Source organism: Stegodyphus dumicola, chromosome 2 (genome assembly GCF_044657685.1).
Source record: "Stegodyphus dumicola isolate Sdum_Otavi_A_Nest chromosome 2, ASM4465768v1".
Classification (NCBI taxonomy): domain Eukaryota; kingdom Metazoa; phylum Arthropoda; class Arachnida; order Araneae; family Eresidae; genus Stegodyphus; species Stegodyphus dumicola.
Window position 1 is genome coordinate 199,059,408 of NC_140769.1, and position 26,205 is coordinate 199,085,612.

The window sequence follows — 26,205 nt, forward strand, 5'->3', positions numbered from 1 at the left end:
GAACTCTAAGCCTAAAGTCGTTCATTACGACAGGTTAGTTCATTACTATGGCCATAGTACGTAGTATAAGTAATTGTAAATAGTGTAAGACCATGGTCTTTTTGTTTCTAAATGTGTATTTAGCATTTGTTTTTTTTTTTTTGGTAGCATTTGATTTGTTTTATTTATTGCATTTATTGTTCATGTTGTTTATTATTGCATTTATGCCACATTGTAAGTTTGGCTTCCTGTCCAGGTATTGTACTGCTTGGGACGTGTAGTCCTTGGGAAGGGGGCAGTGTTACGGATTTGGTATTTAAATAGCTTATGTTAGTTGAATCGTAAATTAAATGGTTTTATTTCCCGTGCAGTGCAGCGCGTTACGAATATTAAAAGAAAGCTAAGCCGGAATTTTGAAAATACAAGAGCGCGTGCATTTAACATTAAAGAAATAAATATCTCTTTTTGATTTCGATAAAGTTCCAGAAAATTCTTGCGCGCGATTTAAAATCTTATAAAAGGAGGAAAACCTCTCAATTCGTAGTTGTTATTGGAGTTAGTTTTGTTTGTTGTTTTAAGAATTTGTTTAGAAAACTGCTCTTGTTGACTGTAGCGAATTCGCGCATTAGCTTTCTCTAGCTGTTTTGAATTAAGTTATCTTGAAGGTTTGAGTAGTTAAAAGATAACTACAGTGAGATATTGTAATACTGCATGAATATTTTAGGAAATTTAAGCATTTTTGTTGTGATAATAACAAATTTTGTTGATTTTACATCGGTCTTGTGCATTCATTTTGTAATGAACCTGTACGCATGCAACAATATCTAGCCACTCCTTACAAAAAGAAAGCATAAAAAAAACCCACACAGTTAACCCACTTGGTAAGAATAAAAATTCAACATAAAAGCACAATGCTCAATATTTTTACCTATTTTATTAAAACTGGCTGTGTACAGAAAATTAAAAAAAAAAAAAGTTTTCATATTTTGTATTGCACCCAAAGGGGCCTTTTCTTTTAACGTTTATTAAAACACTGACTGTGTACAGAAAATTTTTAAAATGTGTTCATATTTTATATTACACCCAAAGGGGCTTTTTTTTAACGTTTTATGTGTTATCTTTATTTATTAAATATCATGTTCCTCGCATTTAAACCAAAAATTTCAATTCAACAGCAATATCCCAAAATAATTTTAAGAGATGTACTCTTTCTAGAATTTCTGGTACACAGTCCCATGTGTTGAAGATAAAAATGCTTTTTTCGCACAGTGTTGTTATTTCTTGATTTGAAATCTTTGAGTTTGTTAATAAAAAATTTGTTAAAATTTTACATTATTCAAAATTTGATGGCTCTAGGTACTGTTGTTTTCTCACAGTGTGAGAAACATACATACATTTATGCAGGTTCTTCATTATTCATTTTCTTTAAATATAATGCAAGGCTATAATATTTGGTGGCAACAATTTCAAAAGTGATACACCGCAGAATGCCAAAACGAAATTAATAGCCCTTCTGGGCTAATGCCCTTTGGGCTTACTTACAAAAAAAAAAAAAAAAAAAAAAAAAAGAAACTCTAAGAGAGGAAAAGACTATTATATACAGCTAACAGAAAAATAAATCATCTTATACATAAAAAACACTGAATACATTGATCACAAAACAACATCACAGAGATAACAAAAATCAATGAAATGAATGAGAAAGAGGGGTTACAGATGAAAGACAAAATACACACACAAGAAATAGAGAAAATTTAATTTAAGGTAGTCATATAAAAAGGCATGCATTCATATAGACATAAATATTTTCTCTGTATTTTTTATGTTCTTTAAGGAAAAGTTGAACATCCAAGTAATATGTCACATTAGAAAACTTTGATACATGATTCTTATTCTAGTCTACTTCAATACTACATCTTCAGCCTTGAAATTAGTATATTTATACTTAAAAAAGAAAAACATGCAGTGTGAAAAATTCAAAATTTTGCCCTAATAGTCTTATTTTCGTTTCATCTGATTACCTTTATAGAAAACGATTCCATAAAGATGAAGCTGACTGATTTCCCTTCAGTTCATTCATTAATTAGTTTACAAAATCCAAATATTTAAATTTATTAATTCACTGTTATACATAATAATTTAGCTTTATACACATATGCACATGTTTCATTATCTAAATATATATATGCACAAATATGTCAAATTTTCTTTAAAATGTCAAAAAGAATATTCTAGATCATATACATACATCCTTGCTGGTCAGAGAGTTAACACATATATATATATACAAAATTACTGATGAGAAATATGTAAAATACTTACTCCATTTACTACACTACTTCTGTTTCTCATACTGTATCTATCCATAGGTGATCTAAAAACACAAATTAATAATTAGGTTATTCTTAATAATATCATTAAGCTTAAAAATGAGCATAAAATTTTTATAGATTTAATTAACAACTTGAAAGAAACTTTTTGATGCATTTTTGTTTTCAGTTAACCCATTAGCCGCTGGTGTTGTGTTGACACAACAGTCAAATTAAATGGGTATAAAAATATAACTATCTAAGATATTTTATAACAGCAGATGATTTTGTGTAGGGAATATTCTGAAGATTATTTCTGTAAAAAATATATTTGCCTGGTATTTTTGCTGAAAATATTTAACGAAAGAATCGCCGTCTTTATGAGTGATCTATTTTTAGTCAAGGTCACCGTTTATCAGAACATTACATCAGTCAGATGTTTATATTTGTGTTGGGAAGGAAGGGAAAACAGGTGTTGCGCTGACGCAACGTCAGCAGGAAACGGGTAGTCAATCTCCTTTTTCACTCATTCCTTTCGATGCTCTGGTTCATGTTCTGGTTATTTAAAAATGACTAGAACGAGGTATCTTACATTAAAAGAAGTCTTTCAAAGATTTTTTGATGAAGATGATGATAATTTTAATAATGACCAGAATGAAACTGATATTGTTGTTGTTCCCCCAGAAATTGCAGAAGATAGTGAAAAAGAAGAAAGGAATGGCAATGTTTTAAATAATGATAATAATATTTTACTAAATGATACTGCTGGGGAAGTTGAGATTCACGTAAGAAGTAAGTATCAGCTTTCTAAAAGCAGCTATAGTCATACTAAAAAGTTTAAAAAGCAGAAGACTGAAAATCTTGCAGTGGATAAAAAAGGAACTGTTAGTCTCAGGAAGAACATGAAGAAAGAGATAGAAGAGAAATTATAAAAGACAAAATACAAGGTAAAACTAGTGCGCAGATTTTCGATTTTTTTTTGGGGGGGTTATACATTTATTCTCTTCTTGTTGAACAGACAAATATATATGCTCAGCAGAAAAAAAAAAAAAAAAAAAAAAAAAAAAAAGCCCAGAATTTATTGCACCTGAAGCCTATATGAGAAGATTTATTGGAATATTATTGCTTACAGGATATCATTCTTTACCTCAAGAAAAAATGTGTTGGTCTTTTCATAAGGACATTTCTATTCCTGTTGTACGAGAATCGATATCATGTTTGCAGTACAGGAATATGAAGCAGAATTTGCATTTGACAATACTGATACATTATATAAGGTGAGACCGTATCTAAACTTATCACCACTTTTTACTACTGGAAATATACTCTTTTAGATTTCAGACACGAGAATGCATTATTCCTTTTGTAAACTCATATTGAGAGTGTAGAATTAGCCAGAAATAGATCAGCAACAGGAAGACCTAGTAAATTCAGCATTCAAAAACCATTGCATGGAGATGGTAGACATTTTATCGTAAAGTCCGTTGATAACAAAAGACTTTGTTGTAAAGAGTACCATAGCCAGACTGTTTACAGATGCAAAGTATGTAATGTAGCTTTATATCATGATTGTAATCAAGCTTTTCATGCTTGAATCTTTCAGTTGAAATAATCTGTATTTGTAAAAGAAATACAATATATATTTTAATATTAAATTAATTACAAGTAAAGTGATTTGTAGATTTATAAACCGTTATACAGCTAAAAAGTAATCCTACGCTCCACTCAAAAGAAACATCACACGAGTACAATCCTACTCACTAAACATCCGTAGTCTTATTCCGCTGACGTTGCGCAAACGCAACACTCGCGTTTTCCACAAGTAAGAGCATATTTTTAATTTTCAATGTAAATTTGTTATAAACGCTTAATTTAATATTTGTTATTATTTTCATGAGAAAAGAAACATTTCTTGTAGTTTTGGTGGTTAGTGGGTTAACAGATTTCATGTCCTCTTAAAACAAAAATACTGTCACTTGAGGAAAATATAGGCTGAAAATTTTGCACACAAGTGATCTAGTGAAATGAATGCAATTATGTCTTGAACAGTTACATATTTTCTTTATTAAATTATGCACAAACTTCCTCATGGCATTCATTAACAGTAAAATAACATAATACGATTTTTTTTTATTACTACTTGCTTTCCCATTTTGAACAGCTTTATGCTGTATACCTTTAACTTTAGGAAGGCTATAAACTAGCAGTCTCTGTTAAACTGAATGCTTAGCTTAAAATTGTTTTGTGTTAAATTGAAATTTGCATAGAGCAGACTGTGATTTTTTTCTAATCTTACAAATCTGGCATATTTTAAACTTTTTAACACTTTAACCAGAAAATTCTTCAATATGTTAAACTGTAACCAGAAGTTTTAAGATTGAAGTCTTTTCTTCCAGTTTAACTGTAATGCAAAAACTGAATAGCTATCAATTACTGCTCACTATACAATATCCCATTCTGTTCCGTCATCCTGGGGCCATTTTCCAACAAAATAGTGCCAGGCCACATACCGCTCGCATATCTCAAATATACCATATATCGCATACCACGGAATGTGTCCGTGTGGCTGATACTCTTCCTTGGCCAGCAAGGTCACCAGACCTTTCACCAATCAAGCATGTCTGGGACATAGTAGGGTGGCAGATTCAGGCATCACAAATCGTAGATCTGGAGGAACAACTGATGAATGCTTGGCAGAATGTGTTGTAGGGTGACATTAGGAACCTCTACTTTTTGCCTCTACGAATTCAAGCATGCACTGCCGCCACGGGCAGTTCAACCAACTACTAATCTGAACACTCAATGAGTGATTGTGAACCGTGAACAGATACTATGACCTTAATTTTTTAATCATTTTATTATCTGTGTATGAACTATATACATATTCAATTTCATCAAAAACAACCACTTCCTTCATGGTGCTTCGATTTTTTTTGCAAAAGAGTGTACATCAATATAAAGTGATGCTTTTTATGGCAATCACCTCTCTTAAGCGATTATAATCAAACCTCACTTAACAAGCACTAACTATAATGAGTGATTTGCATAATAAACAAACTAATATGCTAAAAAAATGACTCCCTTAACAAGTGATGTTTTGCAGAAAGAGTAATATGGAGACATGGTGATGTCACATGTAGGATCTTGCCTGCATCTTGGCTATCAGTCTGCGTTCAGTCGTCATTCACCTAACAGAGCTACTATAGCTAATGAAAGCAAAAAGAATTGGAGCTGAGTCACTAAAAACAGGTCTACTCCAACTCCAGTTTTTGTTGAACAATTTGAATTTGAAAAGCAATTTAAATGAATTGAAGAAACTTAATGTTAACCGAGTTATTATTTTTATTTATGGACTAAATACATAAATAGTTATTTTCTATTTTATTAATAAATAAATATAAAGGAGGAGGATGGATGTAATATTTGCCATTAGTGATTACACTGATTCATTTAGTTACAAATTTCACAGGTAAATTTAGGTAAGCAGCAATAGCTGCAAGAACTTCTAAACTTGATGCCATTCTTAGGATGCGAGCAAGAATAGGAGCAATTATTGATGAAGCAATGCGATAAGGAAGTACATTTTTTATGATAAAGAGGTTGTTAGAATTAAGAACTTTTTTAGAAGATGTAGATAACCCTATTGTTCCACTAAGAGAAAGATTGTGGAACGATCGTTCAGAATTGGAAACTCTTCTTTCTACTCTGTATACAGTCACAAAAAAGCTGCAATCTGAAGAATTGACGGGACCCGAGAATGGAAGAATGTGAAGTTTGTCCTTTCTGAAATGGAGGGTTTAGTGCAGAAGGAATAATTTCTTCAATGAAGAAAAGAGAAACTGGTTTGCTAGACAATGAGATCTTGCTGCGTTCAATACATGTAGATCCGAAACACCGAATTTTGTTGGATGATGAACAAATTAAAAAGGCAAAGATCTATGAACTTTCATTAAGAATTAAATTATTCTAAAAAAAACTGGCGAATTCGAATCAGGACAGTTAAAGTGCAGACATTGCAACTGAGTGTCTATCATTCTCATCCAGTGATGAATTAGATTTTGAGAAATCTAATTCATCACTGGAAGTCAACACCACTTCCGAGTTCTGAAGGTTATTTGTCACAACAGGTTTTTAATTGTGATGAAATTGGTCTCTTCTGGAAAAACCTGCTGAGCGAACTCATTATTACAGCAGAGGAGAAGGCACTGCCAAGTCGCAAGCCAATGGACATACAATCTCACACTGTTGTTTTGTGCAAATGCAAGTGACAATTTCAAAATTAAACCACTGCTCGCTACTATTTGAAAAATCCATCAGTCTTTGAGAAGCCTACATAAATCATGTTTCCGGCTCTTTTCATGTGTTTAGATGGCTGAAATCGTTAATAAGACTAAATAAGCTCTCAAACGCATAAACAACGCTCAGTAATTGCTGGGTATTCTTATGCTCTTAGCAACATAGGAAATATACTAGTACACTTCAATGGCACACAACATACTAAGTCATGGAGTAAATACGTAGCGTATTCGGAAACTAAGTACCGTTTCATTCTAGCGCCGTTGCAGCGCTGTGGTAGGCGTCCCGCGCATGAGCACTAGTCTTTCTTGTTCAGACTTTCAATTGTCACCATTTTGGTTGCTCTATGTTGTGTTTTCAGTTTGCTGTGCACATTCAAAATGTTTAAGACAATTAGTTCTGCCGCTGACTGTGAGATTCGTGCCGTGATTAAATTTTTAAACGCAAGAAATGTTAACCGGCCGAAATTTATCGTCAAGTGACAGAAGTTTACAGTGAATACGCGATAAGTGATGGAATGGTGAGAAAGTGGGTAAGAATGTTTAATGCAGGTCGAACAAATGTCCACGCCGAGGCTCGGAGTGGTCGGCCTTCTGTTGTCACCGATGATTTGGTAAGGAAAGTTGATGAAGCAATTCATGAGAACAGATGCTTCACAATGACAACACTTTCAGAGGCATTTCCACAAATTTCATGTACTGTTTTGTTCGAAATCGTGTCTGACCGCTTGAAATATCGCAAACTGTGTTCCCGATGGGTTCCAAAAATGCTCACAAAACAAAGCGACTTGGTAGTGCCCTGACATTTCTCACACGGTACAGTGATGAGGGAGAAAACTTTTTAAACCAAATTGTGACAGGTGATGAAATTTGGGTGTGTCATTTCACACCAAAATCGCAACAACAATCGATGGAGTGGAGACACACTCATTCTCCGAAAAAACAAAAGTTCAAAGTGACAATGTCATCACAAAAAATCATGTGCACTGTCTTCTGGGATAGGAAAGGCGTTTTGCTTACTGAATTTCTTCCCAGAGGTGAAACCGTTAATGCGTCACGATATTGTGAGACTTTAACAAAACTAAGGCGTGCCATTCAAAACAAACAAAGAGGAATGCTCAGTAAAGGAATTGTGTTGCTCCATGACAATGCTTGGCCCCATACTGCTGGTGTCACTCAATCGTTAATTCGACAGTTTCATTGGGAGCAGTTCGATCACCCGCCGTACAGCCCAGACTTGGCGCAGTCCGACTATCACTTGTTCCTGCACATGAAGCGCGAGCTTGGTGGTAAGCGCTTTGGATCTGACGATGACACGAAAAAGCTGTGGAGTCGTGATTATCGAAACTGGCGGGAAGTTTCTTTAATGATGGTATACAAAAACTGGTCACCCGCTATGACAAGTGTTTGATCATTGGCGAAAACCATGTTGAAAAATAGTTTAAGACATGTTTTTTTATGTAAAAATAAAATTGGATTCGAAAAAATTGCTTTACTATTTTTTTTTTTTCCAAAACGGTACTTATTTTCCAAATACGCCTCGTACATCACATGAACGCAGTTGTAAAATGCAATATTTAGTGTCCACTAGTGAACTGTTTATATTTTGCAATTTTATTTACAATCTGCAGTTAATTCCTCCTTATACCGCACCAAAGCAAGGTGTGCACTTTCCATTATGTCAAACAGAATTTCCGATATATATTTATCAATTTCACGCTGCTCTGTGTGTGTGAGTGTGGGGGGGGGGGATGTCGCGGCGCGCAATGAACTGGAAGTTGATCTGTCAGCACTATCCTTATCTACAGGGTAGATGTTTTTATTTTATTCAGCTTATAATTCCTTACTAAACGTAGTATTTCATCTCGATGTATTCCGTCTTTGATATGATTTAAATCAAATTCCTCGTCATTATAAATATCACGAGTACACATCAAATAGTTTTCTGGTTGCAATTTTCTAATTTCGACTATGCTTAACGTATGCTTTAAACATGCACGCATTGAAAGAAATGTTTAATAAAGTAAACAAATAAATATAAAGCTTTTTTTTAATAAATTTTTATACCCTTTAGATTATAATTGCTCTTTATTTCATAAATTACGGTTTCATATTTTTAATTTTATAATTTCTGCATGTCAAGTTACCAGATTTAAACTGATCTATAATCGAGAAAAAACGATAATCCGGAATCGCCAAAGTCCCGACGAGTCCAGATTAAAGACTTTTGACTGTAGTATGTTTTTACTTCAATACTCATACTGTGAAATTATAAGCTTTCTTAAATCTAAACAGATGTAAACTGCATAAAATACAATGAGATTAACAAGGAATGATACCTACCTTTCTCTACCTGACATGGGTTTGTAGTAACCTACAAGCAATTAAAATAAATAAATATTATAAAAAATAATTAAATAAAAATGATATTTAAATGAAATTTAAAAGTAAAAATAATATCTGATTATTTTAATTAAACATTAGTTATAAATAAAAATGCACTAAACTATGCCAACATAACGATATCCAAAATGCAAGTTTACTTAGAAAAAAATTTTTAAAACAAAATTATATTCAACATGAAATTTTGAAAAATATGCCTTTTTCATATGGATTTGCATATAACATTTGCCCAGAATATTTTAAACAGTTTAACTTTTTCAGCAGAATAAATTTTCATTGTATTTAAAAAATTGATTTCATGCCTGTTTTAAGAGTGATAAATTTTGGTAATGTGCTAATTATGAATTTACTCTTCCAGCATACTTATTAGTTAAATTAACAAATACATTATATATAATGCATATAATGATATTAAAAATATAATAAATTTTCATATTAATTTGGTTGACAGCTAACTTATAAAAATTGGAATATTTTTCACAACATAAATAATTTTAATAGTCCCTATATTCTGAATTAATGAGAAACCCATATACTTTGAAGAAGGGGTGGGGGGAAATGCTCATGTAAAAATTAACAAACATTACACTGGGAGTACAAAAGTCTGTTTGAAAAAAAATGTCACCAGTGAGTTATGGTTAAAATCATGACGTGAAATATCATATTGTACAGTTAAACCATCTGCTAATAACATAACCTTGAAATATTAGCGATTTTGTATCAGCATCATATATTTTTTCGTTCAAAAATGTTCAGTTTCAAGCCAAATGAGTATCATTTAAGGGAACTTTTATTTACTCTTTTGACATATCACTGATTTCTTGTAGAAGCATCCACTGGATACTGCCTTAAGTGAGAAAAGTTGTCATGAGTGGTTTCAAAAGTTTAAGAACAGTGCATTTGACACTGAAGACAAAGAATAGATGGAAGGATGAAAGTGTACGAAGATGAAGAACTGGAAGCATTGAAGACTCGTGCCATTAGGAGTGACTCAACAAGCAATTTCACATCACTTAAAATCATTGGGAATTATTCAAATGCAAGGAAATCGGGTTCCTAATGAACTGGAGCCAAGAAATGTTGAATAGTGATTTTTTACATGTGAAATACTGCTTGCTAGGGATAAATAATTTTTTTTTTCATTGTAAGATCTCTGGTGATGAAAAATGGATTCATTACGATAACTCAAAGAAGAAGAAATAATGGGGAACAACCTAACCATGCTGCAACAACAGTCAAGTCCAACAGCAATGGGGAAAAAATGCTGTGTGATCAACTTGGTGTCATGTAGGAGTTGCTCAAATTAAACGAAACCATCACTAGGGCTTTCTACTGAACACAACTGATGAGACTGAACCGAGCACAAAAAGAAAAATGTGCCCACTACTACATGACAAAATTATTTTCCTGCATGATAATGCTCATCCATATGTTGTGGCACTGGTCAAAACCCTACTCGGAAATAGTCAAACAATAAGTCCTTCCCTCCACTGTATTCACCAGACATTGTTCCTTCTGATTACTACTTGTTTGGATTGATGGTGCATGGCCTTCCTCAGCAGCGCTTCACATCATATGAAGATACCAAAAATTGGGTTTATTTGTGGATAGCCTCGAAAGATTAAATATTCTTCTGATGCAGTATCTGCATGCTGCCAGAAAATGGGAAAAATTAATGGCTAGCAATGGACAATAACTTGAATAAAATACAGTCAAAAGTCGTTAATTCGGACACCCATAATTCGGAATGATCTATAATCCGGACCTCAAAACTAAAAACTTTCTGCGCATGCGTCGCGTTGACACATGCGCATAGGCGTTTACGCGTGCGTGTAAGACCTTTTACGACTGCGCATATGAGTGTGCGCAAGTGCAGAATACGTTTTCGTGTGCGCGTTTTATGTATAATGGACGTATAAGCTAAAATTATCTAATTATCTATTTCAGTTAATGTTAATGATTGCGATGTTCCTTAATTTTCGAATTGGATCCGGCTTATTATTTTTTGCAGACTGTAAGAGCAATTTTATAAAAGTAAGCTTAAACTTTCGATTATATCAAATAGAATTTCCGATATATATTTGTTAATATGTAAAGGATCTAAAGCGAAAGTATGTTTTGAAATCCGAAATCTGTTTATCAATTTCACGCTGCTCGGCGGGGGGAACGCCGCGGCGAGCGCATAATGAATTGGAAGTTGATCTGTCAGCACTATCCTTATCTTCAACGCAGATGTTTTTATTTTATTTGGCTTATAATTCCTTACCAAATGTAGTATTTCATCTCGATATGCTCCGTCTTTGATATGATTTAAAACAAGTTCTTTGTCATTATAATTCGCTTCCGATAGCGAAGAAAAGTGACAGAGGTTATTGAGAAACGAACTAATTTCGATTGACAAATTAGTCGGTTTTCTTGACACAGCAATTATAGAACTTGAACAGCGGAACTTTGTAACTGAACAAGAAATTATGTCTGTTTAATAGAATTAAAGAGAAAGTTTTATCACATGAAACGAAGCAAAACTTAAACAACTTACATTGAAAGAAATGTTTAATAAAGTAAACAAATAAATATTAAGCTTTTTCTTTTTGCAAATTTTGATACCCTTTAGATCATAATTGTTCTTTATTTCATAAATTACGGTTTCATATTTTTAATTTTAGAATTTCTGCATGCTATCTAACGAGATTTAAACTGATGATCTATAATCCGGAAAAATCGATAATCCGGAATTGCCGAAGTCCCGACGAGTCCGGATTAACGACTTTTGACTGTATAGTGCACTGTTCTTTCACAGTAAATGCCCAATTTTTGATAAAAAACAATGACTTTTTCGTACCCCATATATTATATACCAGAATGTACTAGAAATAATATTTTACTTATTTGAAATTCTACTCGTAAATTTAAGGTTCAGAGAAAAATTTACAGTTACGAAAGAGAAATGGTTGATGCTAATGACACTATAGTAAAAATTTAAGTAAAATTCCGTAACTGCATCTGAGTTACAAATCAGCTCTGAATTACAAACAAAACACATAAATGAATTTACATTATGCATATGAAAAAAAATCTTGATTGTTTAATATCATAATTAAAAATAATGGTAACAACAATAAAACATTAAAAAATAAACAGCAGGCTTACAATTAACAGATCATTTATGTACCAGACCTTAGTCCAGACAAACAAAAAGCAACTGCTTTTAAAAATCCACAAAAGAACATTTATTAGACAGAGAATCATAATTTATATGTGGATTATTTGTAAATTCCGTACACATTCATATGATATGTGTAAATATTACGAAACATATATTTAGTTTCAAAAATAGTAACTTTTTATTTTTATTTATTAAATTTCAAATCCTGAACTGAAATAAAATCATTCCACTTTTTATACACGTAATATCAATGGCATAAAAGTTACTTTACAGTTTGAGATGTAGCTCATTATATATCAATGATTCATGATCAATAAATTTGCTTGTGTGTGTGGGAGGGTGACTTTACAGAAACTTTTCAAAGTATAACATTGTTTTGGAGGGTTAGTAAAAAGGATAATATTGATATTATAGGGTTTTACTTTATTTTTCTAATAGTTATTTTTATTTTAGAACAAGCTTTTCCTTTACCTTATAATTTTCTACTTACGTTTCCCTGCCAGGATGAGTTTTCAGTATTATGATTTATGCAAACAAGGTAGAAACTAGTATTTCAACTGAAGTCTGGGTTACTGACAGTAGGAGAGCAAGTTCTACCTTTTGGCCACATTGTTGCTATTAGATAAAGCTTGTTATTCTATGGCCATATTTAATATGTGCGGTTATCTTTACTTAAGGGCCATCTCCATGAGTTTGATTCTATTCAGCTCCAGCTGATTAAATTTATCTAGCATTAGTTTAGTTTTATATTGTCTACTTTGAGTTAAAGCCCAAGTGGAGACTTCTTGTATGCCCAAGAGGAGCCATCTGTAATATATTTTGAGTGAGAATAAAAGGATATTTTAACCCTTCTCCGGAGTTGTTACTTACACACAAGAACTCAGCGTATAGTCGCTACACAGTTCTTCAGTATTCTAGCATTCAAAAGAACTCTATTTTAGCTAGGGTATTAGAATTTTATGAGCTTTTTTTGGAATTTTTCAGGCAATAAGATTCTGCATTTTTTTTAGCATTCAGTTTGCTACATATTCAATTCTTACGCTCTCCATTGTATTCCAGTGCTTTCAGCTTCAGTTCAAAAGCTAGCGAATCCCATTTCTGCTTATTTTTGAATCCATCATGTTAAATCCCATACAGCAACAAGACTGATAAAAAACATAATATGAAGCAATCACAATCCAAAAGACTGGTTTGATTTATTCAACCATAACAAAAGAAGTAAAGGCCATCTGTGAGGGAATGAGATAAGATAGGTTTTAAGTCCATTTGACAATGGCAAAAGACAGGTTTGGGATCATCTGGAATCACAAAGGGAGAGAGAGATACCTTTGTGGAGGACTTTCTCAGAGAAACTGGCTCATATCCATGAATTCATATGCATCTGCAGAACCCCCCCCCCCCCAAAAAAAAAACCTCATACCACCAACCTATTCCTTGGAAGCTGAGCGAATGTCAAACAAATCAGGTTCAGCAACTTTATCACTCATCTGTAAATGAACTCTCCAAAACAGAGGTATACAGAGATCATTCAATAAGTTTCAAGCAGAGCACACATGGAAAAGATAAAAGTCTGTGGTTATATTTTGAGTTTTGTACATAGTTCTATGATCTTGAAAGCCCTTAGCACAACCTTCATGTCACCACAGAGAAAAATATTATGTCACAGCCTTAACATCATTCTTGAATTATAATTCCACAAAATCATCAGCAGTACTATAATGTGATGAAATATTGAAACATATAAGTACTGCATAACAAAAAGAAGACACTTGGGACCAGATCTTGCAAATATTGTGGATGAGAGAGAAGCTGAATTCCACATTGTTGAATAAGTAGAGCAACATTTTTCAGCTGAGTTTATCAGCACTTTAGGATTGCCAGAGTTGAGTCAACATGCTCTTTTCATTTCTGGGTCATTATGGCAAGACCAAGTTTCCCCTCATAACAGTAGCCATGAATAAAAATTTTGATCAGCATTTATCACAGAAAGTATTTCTTAAGGACATTTGAAGTGATGTTTCTTCATTTTTGGTGCCAATATTCAAGGAACTGATCTGGCACAAACTTTTGATATTTTCCGCTTCCAAACATGATTTACCCCACTGATTTTGTACTGAGCTCATTTTGTACTGATGCAGTATGCAACCTCATCTGTGATCAACTCTGAATGATGTTTTCCCATCAAAACATGAAAGCCTACCTTTTGAAAGTGGCAAAGGAAGAAATCATATTACCAAAAACTGCAATCATGTCTTCATAAATATCTGTTGATGCTGCACCTCTTCTTGTCAAGAACTTAATCATTTAACTTTGATATGTTCAATACCAACAAAAATACGTTGATAGACAACATTTCTCAAAAATAAAATAATGCTGGTGTTTACATTTTTTTTTTTTTTTTTTTTTTTTTTTTAAACTTTCAATGTACGAAGAAATCGTTTCAACATACTTAATCATTCAAAAAGTATTACACCATACTTAAGATTGGATCTTGTTCAATGCCCCTTGTCTCAAGTAAAGACTGACAGAAAAAACTACTTTATACCTTCTGGAAAAAGTAATATATTGTCATGGTACAATTTAGTTTCAGAAAGAAAAATAGTCATGACGAAAATATGCTCAGATGAAGTCTGTTGTACATATAGCTAAACTGTTGCCTAAGTATTTACTGTAGTAATATCAGAGCTGTACTTTTCACATTTATAGTAAATACATGTTACTTACACAGTAAACACACATATAGTACAAATAACATAATTGATTTCAAAATTTAAATTATCAATAATGTAACTGATTAAGATTGAGAAACTAGCAGTAACAGCATACTTGATTTGCTCTATCTTGTTCAAGCTAAATTCATCAACTATGGGCTTAAGTTAAATATACAAAAGGAAAACTACAAGGAAGCAAAATAATTTTTTGTTGTTGTTTTTTGGAGAAAGGAGACTTTCAAAAACATTGTAAATAATTTTAAACTAAGCGATAACGTATTATTTAATAACCCTGATCATTCTAATAGGATTGATGACAGCAACTGAAAATATATTTTATAGATGTGCAAGAATCTAGCATATTGTTAACCAAAATTGTCATTTTTCTTCCGTTTATTTGATAATGCATACACCAATCTCCGAAATGTTACATATAAAATATTACTTAGCTTTATAGACTGGGGAAAGAGTATTGTTAAATACACCAAAATCAAACTTTATTATTACAACTGATTTGTGATAAAATGAACTATTTTAATAAGAGAAGGAATAAAACAAGGGAAAAGAAAATGTAAAATAGATTAATCTACATTTTTGTCTCAGTAGGACAAAATCGTACATCACAAGTGGGAAGGTTGTTTCTGAAAGGTCCAGTTAACCATATGCACTAATATTGTTTTTAATCATCCTGTTTATTTTCATAATTCAGTATGACATTTACATGTAATTAAAAATCTCAAGATACAACACTAATTTAGAACATTTTTAAGACATACCAGGCAGTTAAATTTTTCTCTATTAATATAAAATATTTATAAAAAAATTACAACTTTTTAAATAATATAGCATAATGTCTTTTTATGCATATTATATTAAAAAAAATAAAATTTCCATGCAAAACACTTTTCATACAAGTTATATAAATATGAAATAATAATAATATAAATGAAAAATATGCAAAAGCTGTTTGCTAGAAATAAAACCTTCATGATAATCCTGACGGCTTCTTTTAGGTCTTGAAGAATCAAAACTTTCTGGCCTCTTACGTCGCCTTCTAGATAAAAGGAAGAACATTTAAAATAATTTAATTTCTTTACCATTCATTTTACTGAAGACCACTTTAATGAATGTTACATCTTGCAATCATATTTATTACATACAAAAGAAAAACATAAAAAAGGCTTAAAATAATATACTCAGGCAAAAAAAAAAGGGGGGGGAGCCAATATACCAACTAAAAAATACTACATATAAATGAGGAGAGGATTTATCAACTATCACAATACAACTGTGCATCTTTCAGACCATATTTGCATCATGTTTAGAAGTAAAATTGATGACACTATCTTTAAGATATAAAGAATAAGTCTACCATAATCTCTGAGCTGTGTCCTCCCTGGAATTCAAAACATAGATCTTCCAACTGCTAACTGGATTTGTTAACCACTTACACCATTAGACTATATACACGGAAATTAGATAATTAAATTCTCTACTCCTTAAAAGGTGAACTAGAATAGATATAAGACCCAGATTTCAAAACGGCATGCGGTTACAAATTATCATCCACCACATTTTAGTTCAGGTGCCACTGCACATTCCATTACATTTTAAATAGACAGGAAATGAGACAAATTAGGTGGGGCTTCACTAGGATTTGAATCGTGGATCTTTCATTTGCTAACCGAATAATCATTCACACCATATCAGGATGCATGGGTGAAAGTGATAATACCTTATAACAGGGTTGCCACTCAAACAGGAGAATGAAATTCCCTGACTTTTCCAGGTTTTCCAGGTGTATTTCAAGAAAATTCCAGTCTATCCGCGTAATGTACGTTGGCTGTACTAAGAGGTAAATTAATTATGGTATTACTTGTATTGTGTAGCAAATTCACTTAATTATTTAATAAATCCCAGAGGACATTTATTCTTAATTATTCTTGATATACTTTGTTTGATAATTTTGTTTAGTTTTCCACTTAAGAAACTTAATAAAATTTAAGATATATATATTGGATAACAAATGTATGTTTTATTTAATTATTACTCATGATCATCACCAGTTCAACACAAGGCTAATCCGGTCCTTATAAATCACAATGCAATGCTAAATAGTTAGGTTAGATTTTAGGTAAATTTAATTTGCGTGAGGTATGTTCTTAAAAGGCACCTTAACACTTGAAAACACAAATATAATTATAATAGTTATTGTTTTCTCCACTGAAGATTGAAATTAGAATCTTCCCAATCTGGAATAAAATAAGGCTTTTTTTGCAGACATTCTGCAGCTAAACGAAAGAAAGAAATCTATTTTAATAAATTGAGGTATTTTATATTTATTTCGCAGCATACATAAGGAAAAAATATGTGCATTAAATTTGTATTAAATTTGGTATGTCATCATACTGCTATAATTAATTTCAGGATTATGCCAGAGAAAATTTCCTGAAATTTGGAAATATTATTTACTAATAATAAATAAATTTAGAGGGAAGAAGCGACATTAAATTATATGAATAACATAAAAATAATTACTTAAAAATTGAATTAGAATAATCAACGATATTTTAGCGAATATAGTTATATTACATGGCTAGCCTAGATGACTGATTACTATTTTTTTATTTTACTGAAAAATGGCAAGGTATTTATTAAAAAGAAAAAAAAAAAAGGTTTAAAAAGATTTTGCGGTAAAATTCTAGTATACGGTAAGGCTTTGGCACGATTTTGAAAATTGTCGCCAAGACCAAAATGACCCGTTTACTGCGCATCAAGATGTCGCCAAATCCCATCATTATTCTAACCAAAGAACGTCTATGTAAAGAAGAAAAGGTTCCATACAAGTAAAATGCTATTACGCCGCTAGAATGCGGAGGGAAAATTTGCCAAGGGATTTGGCGACGGAACCTGGCGGCCAGAATTTCCCTCTCCGCGATGTGTACAGGAAATTGAGAAACACGTGTTAAGAAGAAACGCTTTTTGACAAAAAGAAAACTACGAAAATCCGCTTTAAAATTATTGCGAAAAATCCAAGAAGAAACGTTTTATCAAAGGACGTTTCTTCTTGGATTTTTCGCAATAATTTTAAAAACGGATTTTCGTAGGTTTTTTTCCCCCCCCCCTGAAAATAACTAATCCATGAATTAATTTACTTGCGCCAAAAAATATTTTCTTTTCCTTTAGAGTTTAACCACTTGCGCTAAGACTAAACTTCACGGTTGCGGTGCCGTGCGCTACAATATAACAAGCGGTAAAGTGTCTCATTTACGCCGCTCCGCATCTGCGAGTGCAATCCAGAGCTGTAACTCGAGAAATAAACAATCTCGTTGTTAGGCGACGTGTGTACCACGTTATTTTCATTTTTGCGATAAATGCTTATCGACGTGTTCACGTCGCTCGCGGTTTGAGACAAAAGCATCTTGACGTGCGTGGCACGTCTTTTTAGCGCAAGTGGTTAAAGAAATTTTAAACGATATTCATTTTATGAACTCTTGATAACGTGACCTTCGAACTTCGACACCGGTTTCGAGCTTTGGCAACAGATATATCAGACATGCACAGCTGTTTTCCCTCTGTGATGGAACGGAGCCACAGCCACGTCTGTTGCAGAGAGGTTTTCCTTCTTTACAATACATATTCTTTGATTCTAACCTCCATGGTACCGTATACTAGGATTAAACCCATTTTGTTTTATACGAGAACAGGTACTTTCTTTAGTTCATGCACTGCACATGCGATTCTCGAGAATATTGGAAACCAAAAGTTGCTTTGCCTTTCTAAAAGACAATCAAATTGGAGCTTCGAAAATTGGCTCTATGCCAGCTACCCGAATGACACTCACGTGATACATAATTCGCCAAAAAAGTTACCTCTTCCGACGTCGGCGCAAAAAATCGCTTTTTTTGGCTGGATCGTTGTATGAACTTCCCTGACTTTTCCAGATTTTGACAAACATACTTAAATTCCCTGACTTTTCCCTGAATATTTTGGTCAATTTTCGAATTCCCTGACTTTTCCCGGTTCTCCAGGTAGCGTGGCAACCCTGTTATAAAGATGCAAAAATTTGGGGATACACATTGAATGCTATTCAACCAAATACACACGTTATAGGAAGAAATTTCAAAAGAAACCAAAATGTCTTTAAAAATATAACTGCACATTTAAGATTTGAAAATGAAAGAATTAAATAATTTCAAAATTAGCTGTCTTTCACATAAAATGGGCTGCTTCTTCTTATGGGGTGGGTACATAGGAAGACATTTTAAGTACCTGTTGTTATTAAACATCTAAATATAACACAAAGCTTTAAAATTTTAATTCATAAAAATTAATGCAAATTTAGAAATGAAAACACATTAAATAAACTATTATCCATACATAAAATCTGAATAAATATGAAAAGATAATATATTATTTTCAGCAATGCAATAACTAAATTATGTTTTCTATAAATTAAATATATTTTAATTCAAAGTATGCAAAAGTAAATAATAATAATAACTACATTATTGTGACCTAAATTAAAACTTCATATATACTTCTATGACACAACAGCCAACATTCAACTAAATAGTTTTAAGTATAAAATGCTAAAATTGTATAATTATACTATCACTGCTTACTGCTTTTATGCTTCACACAGAGAAAGCAGACAAATACATGATTTTGAAATCCGAGAGAACATCTCAACATATAATAAAAAAAAGAGTCTGTCTGTGTGTGTGTCTGTCTTTCGCTCGTGCTGCACGTAAGCTAATAGACCCACGGCTGCGAAATTTGGTATATAGGTGCATCTAGACAAGAGCCAATGCACCTCGTAGTGATTTTTTCGAAATTGAAATTAGATTTTTTTTTTATTTTATGTTTTGTGACGAAATCATGTCATTTTGAGACATAATGGGCTATAGGAAAGCGAGCTTTTACTCTACACACTCGATTTTCACATCGTCATGAAACGTAGGCACTTAGCTATTTTACGAACTTAAAATAAATTTTGTGTTTCAATAAATGAATTAAATACGAATTTATTTAACAAAGGGAGCTTAACACCTTTTCAACGGGATTTTTTCTTAAAAAGTTTATTTTTAAACGTGTACACTTTATTTTTCTTTGATTTTTGAACACGTTAAACTTTTAAACTTTTATCCTTGCGACTGCTTTTACAAAAAGAATTTTGGAAAAATGATAATATTTTGTATTAAATTTTTTTTTTTTTTTTAATGAAGCTTCCGAGTACACTTTTCGCATCTTTAAAAATGTGGATTTGGCAACACAATTATTGTTCATTGAAAGGGAGTTGGTTTGTTCCCCTTGAAAAGTTAACTAATTTCCGATCAATGACAATAATTACATGTTTTAATCTTTCCTTTTACAATTGTAATATTATTCTTCGTGATGATTTAACTCCAGTCCCCGTTAAAACATTATTAACATTTTGCTTTCAAATTACTTCAAAACATCTTTCAAAATATAACTTACCAGTATGGATACACACTTTTAAAATAATTCTACTTTAATTAAACTTACGAGATAATATAATCATTTAATCAATACTGTTTAGGAAATAAATTATATATACATATATATATAATACATTTTTATTGATTTTTTTTATAAAGTTGTTCTGCAGAATAAAATTCTGCGCAGAATTTTATGTTTTTTGAGTAGCTTTCATGTTATTTTTTGCTTATTTTACTGTTTGTAAGATATTGAAAAATTTTGCATGATCTTTTTTTTTCAACAGAAAGTTTGCTAATTTTTTTTATTACGATAATTACTATTTGTATTAAGGTATATAGCTTATTCCATTGTAATTTTTTTCTCTTGAAAATATAAGATAAAATATCATTAATTATACTTTGCTTTTCGGAATTTTTTGTTTTTGTATTCTTTTACGTTATTTATTGCTCATTTCACTGTTTTTAAGATATTGAAAAGTTTAGAGTGATTTTTTTTAGAAACAAAATTCTTAACCTCCTTTATACCATTTGAGTTCTTAAGATTTTGCAAAGGGAAGTTGGTTAATTTATTTATTAGGACAAAATTCTTAACCTCCTTTATACCATTTGAGTTCTTAAGATTTTGCAAAGGGAAGTTGGTTAATTTATTTATTAGGATAATTAATATTCGTATTAAGGGATATTGCTTATTTGATTGTAATTTTGTTATACGTAATAACTTTTTTTTTTATGAAGTTGTTCTGCAGAGTAAAATTCTACGCAGTTTTTAAATTTAACGTTTGGTGTTCCCTTCAGCCACTTTTCTGGTACATTTATAAGCCAGACGAAGGCTGGCAGCGAAGCTGCTAGTAAATATATAAATTACAGTCTGGCAATCTTGAAATGCAATCACCCTTTTCTTTACCTTTTCCAATTTTCAGCAGATTTGTTATATTCATTATGCCATGCTCAAGTACACTGTAGTGTTTCTTTTGATATATTTCTTTGAAAAACATGATTTAAATTATAAATAAATAAACTGAAAACCTATTTAAATTCACACATTATAAGAAAGTATAAACAACTTTTTTACATCAATTAGTTATCCATAAATTTCAACACTTAGAAACTTAATATATACTGGCAAGAAAACACTTCTTCATTCTATTGGTCAAGGAGTAAATTAACAAAACAAATATATTACAAGAATACTATGATACTGCTTTGCTTCATTAGTCATAAATTAATTCCACAAAGTCTGCCCTTGCATTGAAAAGATACTAAAGAATAGAAAAAAAGATCTTTTCCAAATTTTTCTTACAGTCAAAGATGGTCACTTTCCACTTTTAACTTAAATCTGATCATGACATGATATGCAAGCTCTCTTTAAGAGACAAAGGTTTACATTAATCCTACACAATTTTAGCATCCGCAAAAAATTCTCCCTCCTCCTCCACCCCAAAAAAATTTTTTGGAGGGGGTGGGAGAAGATAATGCTTAAACTTGACTGAGATATTTTATTCCTGTCATCGTGAAAAATGTAAAAAGTGATCATTTATCTAATAATTCTGCATTTGTGAGGAACTTCTGTATCAAAGTTCATGAAATGTTGTTGAAATTATGAGCTTGGCATTATACTGTAATTGTCAAACAATTTTAGTCTGTAGACACACTAGGTATTCTTTTTAAAGCAGGAGTGATGAAAAATTAGTAATTCCTTCGCCGGGAATCGAACCACGGACCTCTGGAATACCGGCCCAGTGTGCAGAACCACTACACCACGAAGGCATGCTTGAAAAGTGGGAGAAATACCTTACATACTCCCCTTTTTAAAGCTTGACTGTTTTTTTTTTTTTTTTTTTTTTTTTTTTTTTTTTTTTTTTTTAGGGGAACCAATTGCCAAATCCTGGGTGTGCAGAGTCACCATCCAAAACCCTTTTAGTTCGGGTGCCTCTGTAGAGCCGATTAGGTATTTTTTTAAAGCAGGAGTGATGAAAAATTAGCAACAAATTTGCCGGGAACAGACCTCTGGAATACCAGTTTAGCATATAGTACCAATATGCCATGCTAGAAAAACCTTATAAGTCTTTTATGAAGATGGTGGCTGTCTTGCAGAACATGAATAATGGTTATGATGCATTCTGCTATAGAGAGAGGAGAGAGGTGACAATAGAGGAGACGGCCACATCACATTATTCTTGCTCAAACAATTTAATATCACTCATAATTTCAAATTTGTATACAAAAATTTTAAGAATAAAACAGAAATAACACCATAAAAATGAAAGAACTCCCATATCAATATACATAACTTTCACAAACCTCAAATGAAATATATAAATGATAACACAGAAATGCTATCAGACTGCAGTGTACAAACAGCATGTAAAAATGTTTATGATATCAATACAAAAAATTTTACCAGCTATCAAAACAAGAGGACATTTAACACAACAGAAAAATTAAGTATAAGATAATTTAATGACAGCTTTCTTTTGCACACAACATTTCACAAAAATTGAAAAGCACTTCATTATACATCAAGTACATAAAAAAATTCACTACCTGATTGATTTTCTGCATATTCTCTTTCATAAACAAAACAAAAAATTCTCCTTATTTATTTTCTGCATAAAGAATGTACATTTATTGATCATTTGAAATATTATGACCACTCTCCCAATAACAAGCTACTCCACCCGAGGCACCCAAAACAGTTGCAACCCATTATGGCATGGATTCTACGTATGTGTGTCATTACGTATGTGCCTTAGACATATAAAACTATTTTTAATGATGCAAATATTCATGTTTTGGCATTTTAAAAATTAAAACATCAATCTCAGAAAAATTATGAAATGTAACTTATATGGTATTCCAGACCCTATATATTTGGTAAAAGTTTAAACTTGTTCTAAAAAATAAAACTTAAAAAGTTTGACATCCCTTTGCCAAGATCAACTTATTTTTGAAGTTTCATATCATATTTAGAGATCATACACAAGTTGAAGGGCATAATATTTTCAACTGTACAGAACTGAAATGAAGTATCAGTTTAAAAAAAAAAGTTTCCGATGTTAATGGCTAAGTGACAAGCAAACTGTCACTGAAGTATTGATCAACATAATTTCTTTTCTTTTCTTTTTTTTTTTTTTTTTTTCCAGAAAGATCTTCACGGAATTTTATAGACTATGCATTCTAGAAAACAACAAGCTTCAGTATTGTCACATAGACAACTTGTAACATTATTTACACACATTATAAATGAAACATACATCTTGTTTTATGATTGTTTTTGTCCAATTACTAGATTATAACTCTAAAGTAATAAAACTGTATGAGACTATTAATTACCTATTTTTAGTACTTGACTTGAGAATTATTTGATTCTTTCAGCATACCACACACACACACACAAAATATACATATATAAATTAAAGACTGTTACAGAAAAATAAATCATAAAGGATTATTACTGAAGGAGAAATGGATTATATACATTTATATACATTTAAGGGGGGAAATCAACATCAAATTGTTCTTTTATTTTTCACATGACCCTTTAAGGAAAGCTGAAAAGTATAACAAAACTCCAAAACATTGAAATCAAATATTCTACTCAAGTTTTGCTATACAGGAGTCTAACATTCTATGTTTTATTGTGAGTAAAACTTTCACTATGTAAAATATAAAGATAAGGACTGGGAAGACTGTATTGAAAAGTTTTGTAATTGTTGTACGATTAATTTTTAATTTAAAAATGCCAAAACATGGATATTTGCATCTTTTAATGCATTTTTAAAATTGGAAGTATATGTCTGTGACCAACGATGGAGAAAATAAAATCTGTATTTGTAAACTCTGGTACACATATATGAAAATGACCGTAAAAATATGGGGGGGGGGGAACCTTTTACAGTATCTAAAAGAAATTTAGTTTTTCATTTTAGAAACAATTTTTTTTGTTTGTTTATCAAACATATTATAAAACATTTGGATACACAGCTGTTTGGATAACATATCCTTTACTGGTTTTCTAACAATTATGCTATTTTTGTGCTAATATAAAAACATTTACATCAAAATACTGCAAGACTTTCAGATATTTTGTGATGATTTATATGCTTTGCTTTAGTTATTTTATGCAACACAGAGATCACATATACTGAAATTAAACAATTTATGGAAGACTATATACTTTTTCATTCAGAGACACAGTTGAAAAATTTTAAATAATTTCTAATACTCTGACTGCTTTAAAAATTCCACTGTGGTAATTTAATACAAAATAACATCTACTGGCTAAAAATTAATCAAAATTTATTTCTAATCTATATGAATGAATATTAATTCTTTAATTTGGTTAGTTTCTTTAACGTCTAATATCTTATATATGTCCCATAGCAAAATCAAAAATACAAGAGGGAAGCACATCCATTGCAAACACTGTAACAGATGTGTCCCACGTAAGTACTAGACTTTGACAAAAGGTGACAAAGGAAATTCCCATGAATTTCGCCATGCTTTCTCAGACAATTTAGATCCAGCAACAAAGCAAACGTTTCTTACCTTATACCTGCGACTCTGTTCATTGATTGATGACTAAATTTTACTGTGAGTTGGTGGCTAAAAGTACAAATGGAAAGGTAAGTCAATTATTATATTTTTATTCCCCTTTTTGCTGAAAATTTCAACATGGGACTTATATGTCCTTCTCGAATTCTCATTGAGAATAAATGCATACCAGTTGGTTTCTGTTGTTTATGTATTCAAAAATATGTATACATCCCCCCCCAGAAAGAGGAAGCTAGACGACAGAGAACTACAACAGCTTGCTGATCGTTTTGAGGGTGAGTCTGAATATAATGCACATACACTTCAAGATAGTGGTTCCGAATATGCTCCTTCTACCATAGAGCTGACTTCAGAATCTGACAAAAATGAAAGTAACTTTCATTAGTAGAATTCGGAAAGCTCAAACAGTGATTAAGAAAATATTGAAGCAGAAATTGATGTTGGGACCTAAGAAAATCTTAAGAGACATTTATGTCCCATGCAAATTTTTTGAAAATTTAAAATCCCAAAAACATTTTTTAAAAAATGTTCTTGCATATTTGTGTTGCCATTTTATTATTTAATTAAAAAAAGTAAATTTTTTTATAAATAAAAAAATTAACATGAAAGAATTAACCACTTTCCAGAACTAACCAGAGTTTTGACCATACAACCCTTATTTCGCATGGCCCCATTTGCCTGTATGTGGGGGGAAGGGGGATATTCAATTAGTAATGAACATCTGCTTCCTTATAGATATAATGTGTTACTTTTGCTAAACAATTTGCTTAGAAAAACATTTTTCGTTACAATTTAATAAACTTTTATAATCTTATCATTAAAAGCTGTTGTAATTTGCCTGGTTTGATTTTCATTTGTTCCTGGTTTTAAAATATAACAAAATCTTTCCTCACCATTGCTTGTTTAAAAATATGACTATGCTGAAATGAAATATTAAGTCGGCTAAAATTTCTAGATGTGTAATAAATGCAGAATGTACAGCTATGCAAAATATTTAATATTCATTACTAGATGAATGTGTCAAAAAAGCCAACATGACAAGGAAATGTGTTAAAAAAGCCAATATTACAGTCTCTCTCTCTCTCTATATATATATAATATTTAACACATGAATGATTTTTTACATATAATTCATCTAGAAGCGCAGTTTTCTTTCATACTCTCTAATTGAAAAAATATACAATTTTGGGATCATTTCCTGAAATTTAATGAGCTGAAAATGGTTTAGTTAAATGAGGCAATAACTGCATTATCAGTACCACAATTATTTGATACTAACCCACAGTAACTAACTTCAGTAATATGAACAGATGAAAAAAATAAATT

General features: G+C 31.6%; 1 protein-coding gene across 2 annotated transcripts in view; it reads right to left on the reverse strand.

Moving 5' to 3' along the window:
- Positions 1-26,205, reverse strand: part of Ythdc1 (YTH domain containing 1) — a 125,201-nt gene that overhangs the window by 21,672 nt on the left and 77,324 nt on the right. For both annotated transcript variants that reach the window (XM_035366527.2, XM_035366526.2), the window contains 3 exons: positions 15,847-15,917; positions 8,927-8,957; positions 2,302-2,353 (listed from right to left, as the gene is read on the reverse strand). In XM_035366527.2, coding sequence (XP_035222418.2) covers positions 2,302-2,353; positions 8,927-8,957; positions 15,847-15,917 — 154 coding nt within the window. The remainder of the gene's footprint in view (positions 1-2,301; positions 2,354-8,926; positions 8,958-15,846; positions 15,918-26,205) is intronic.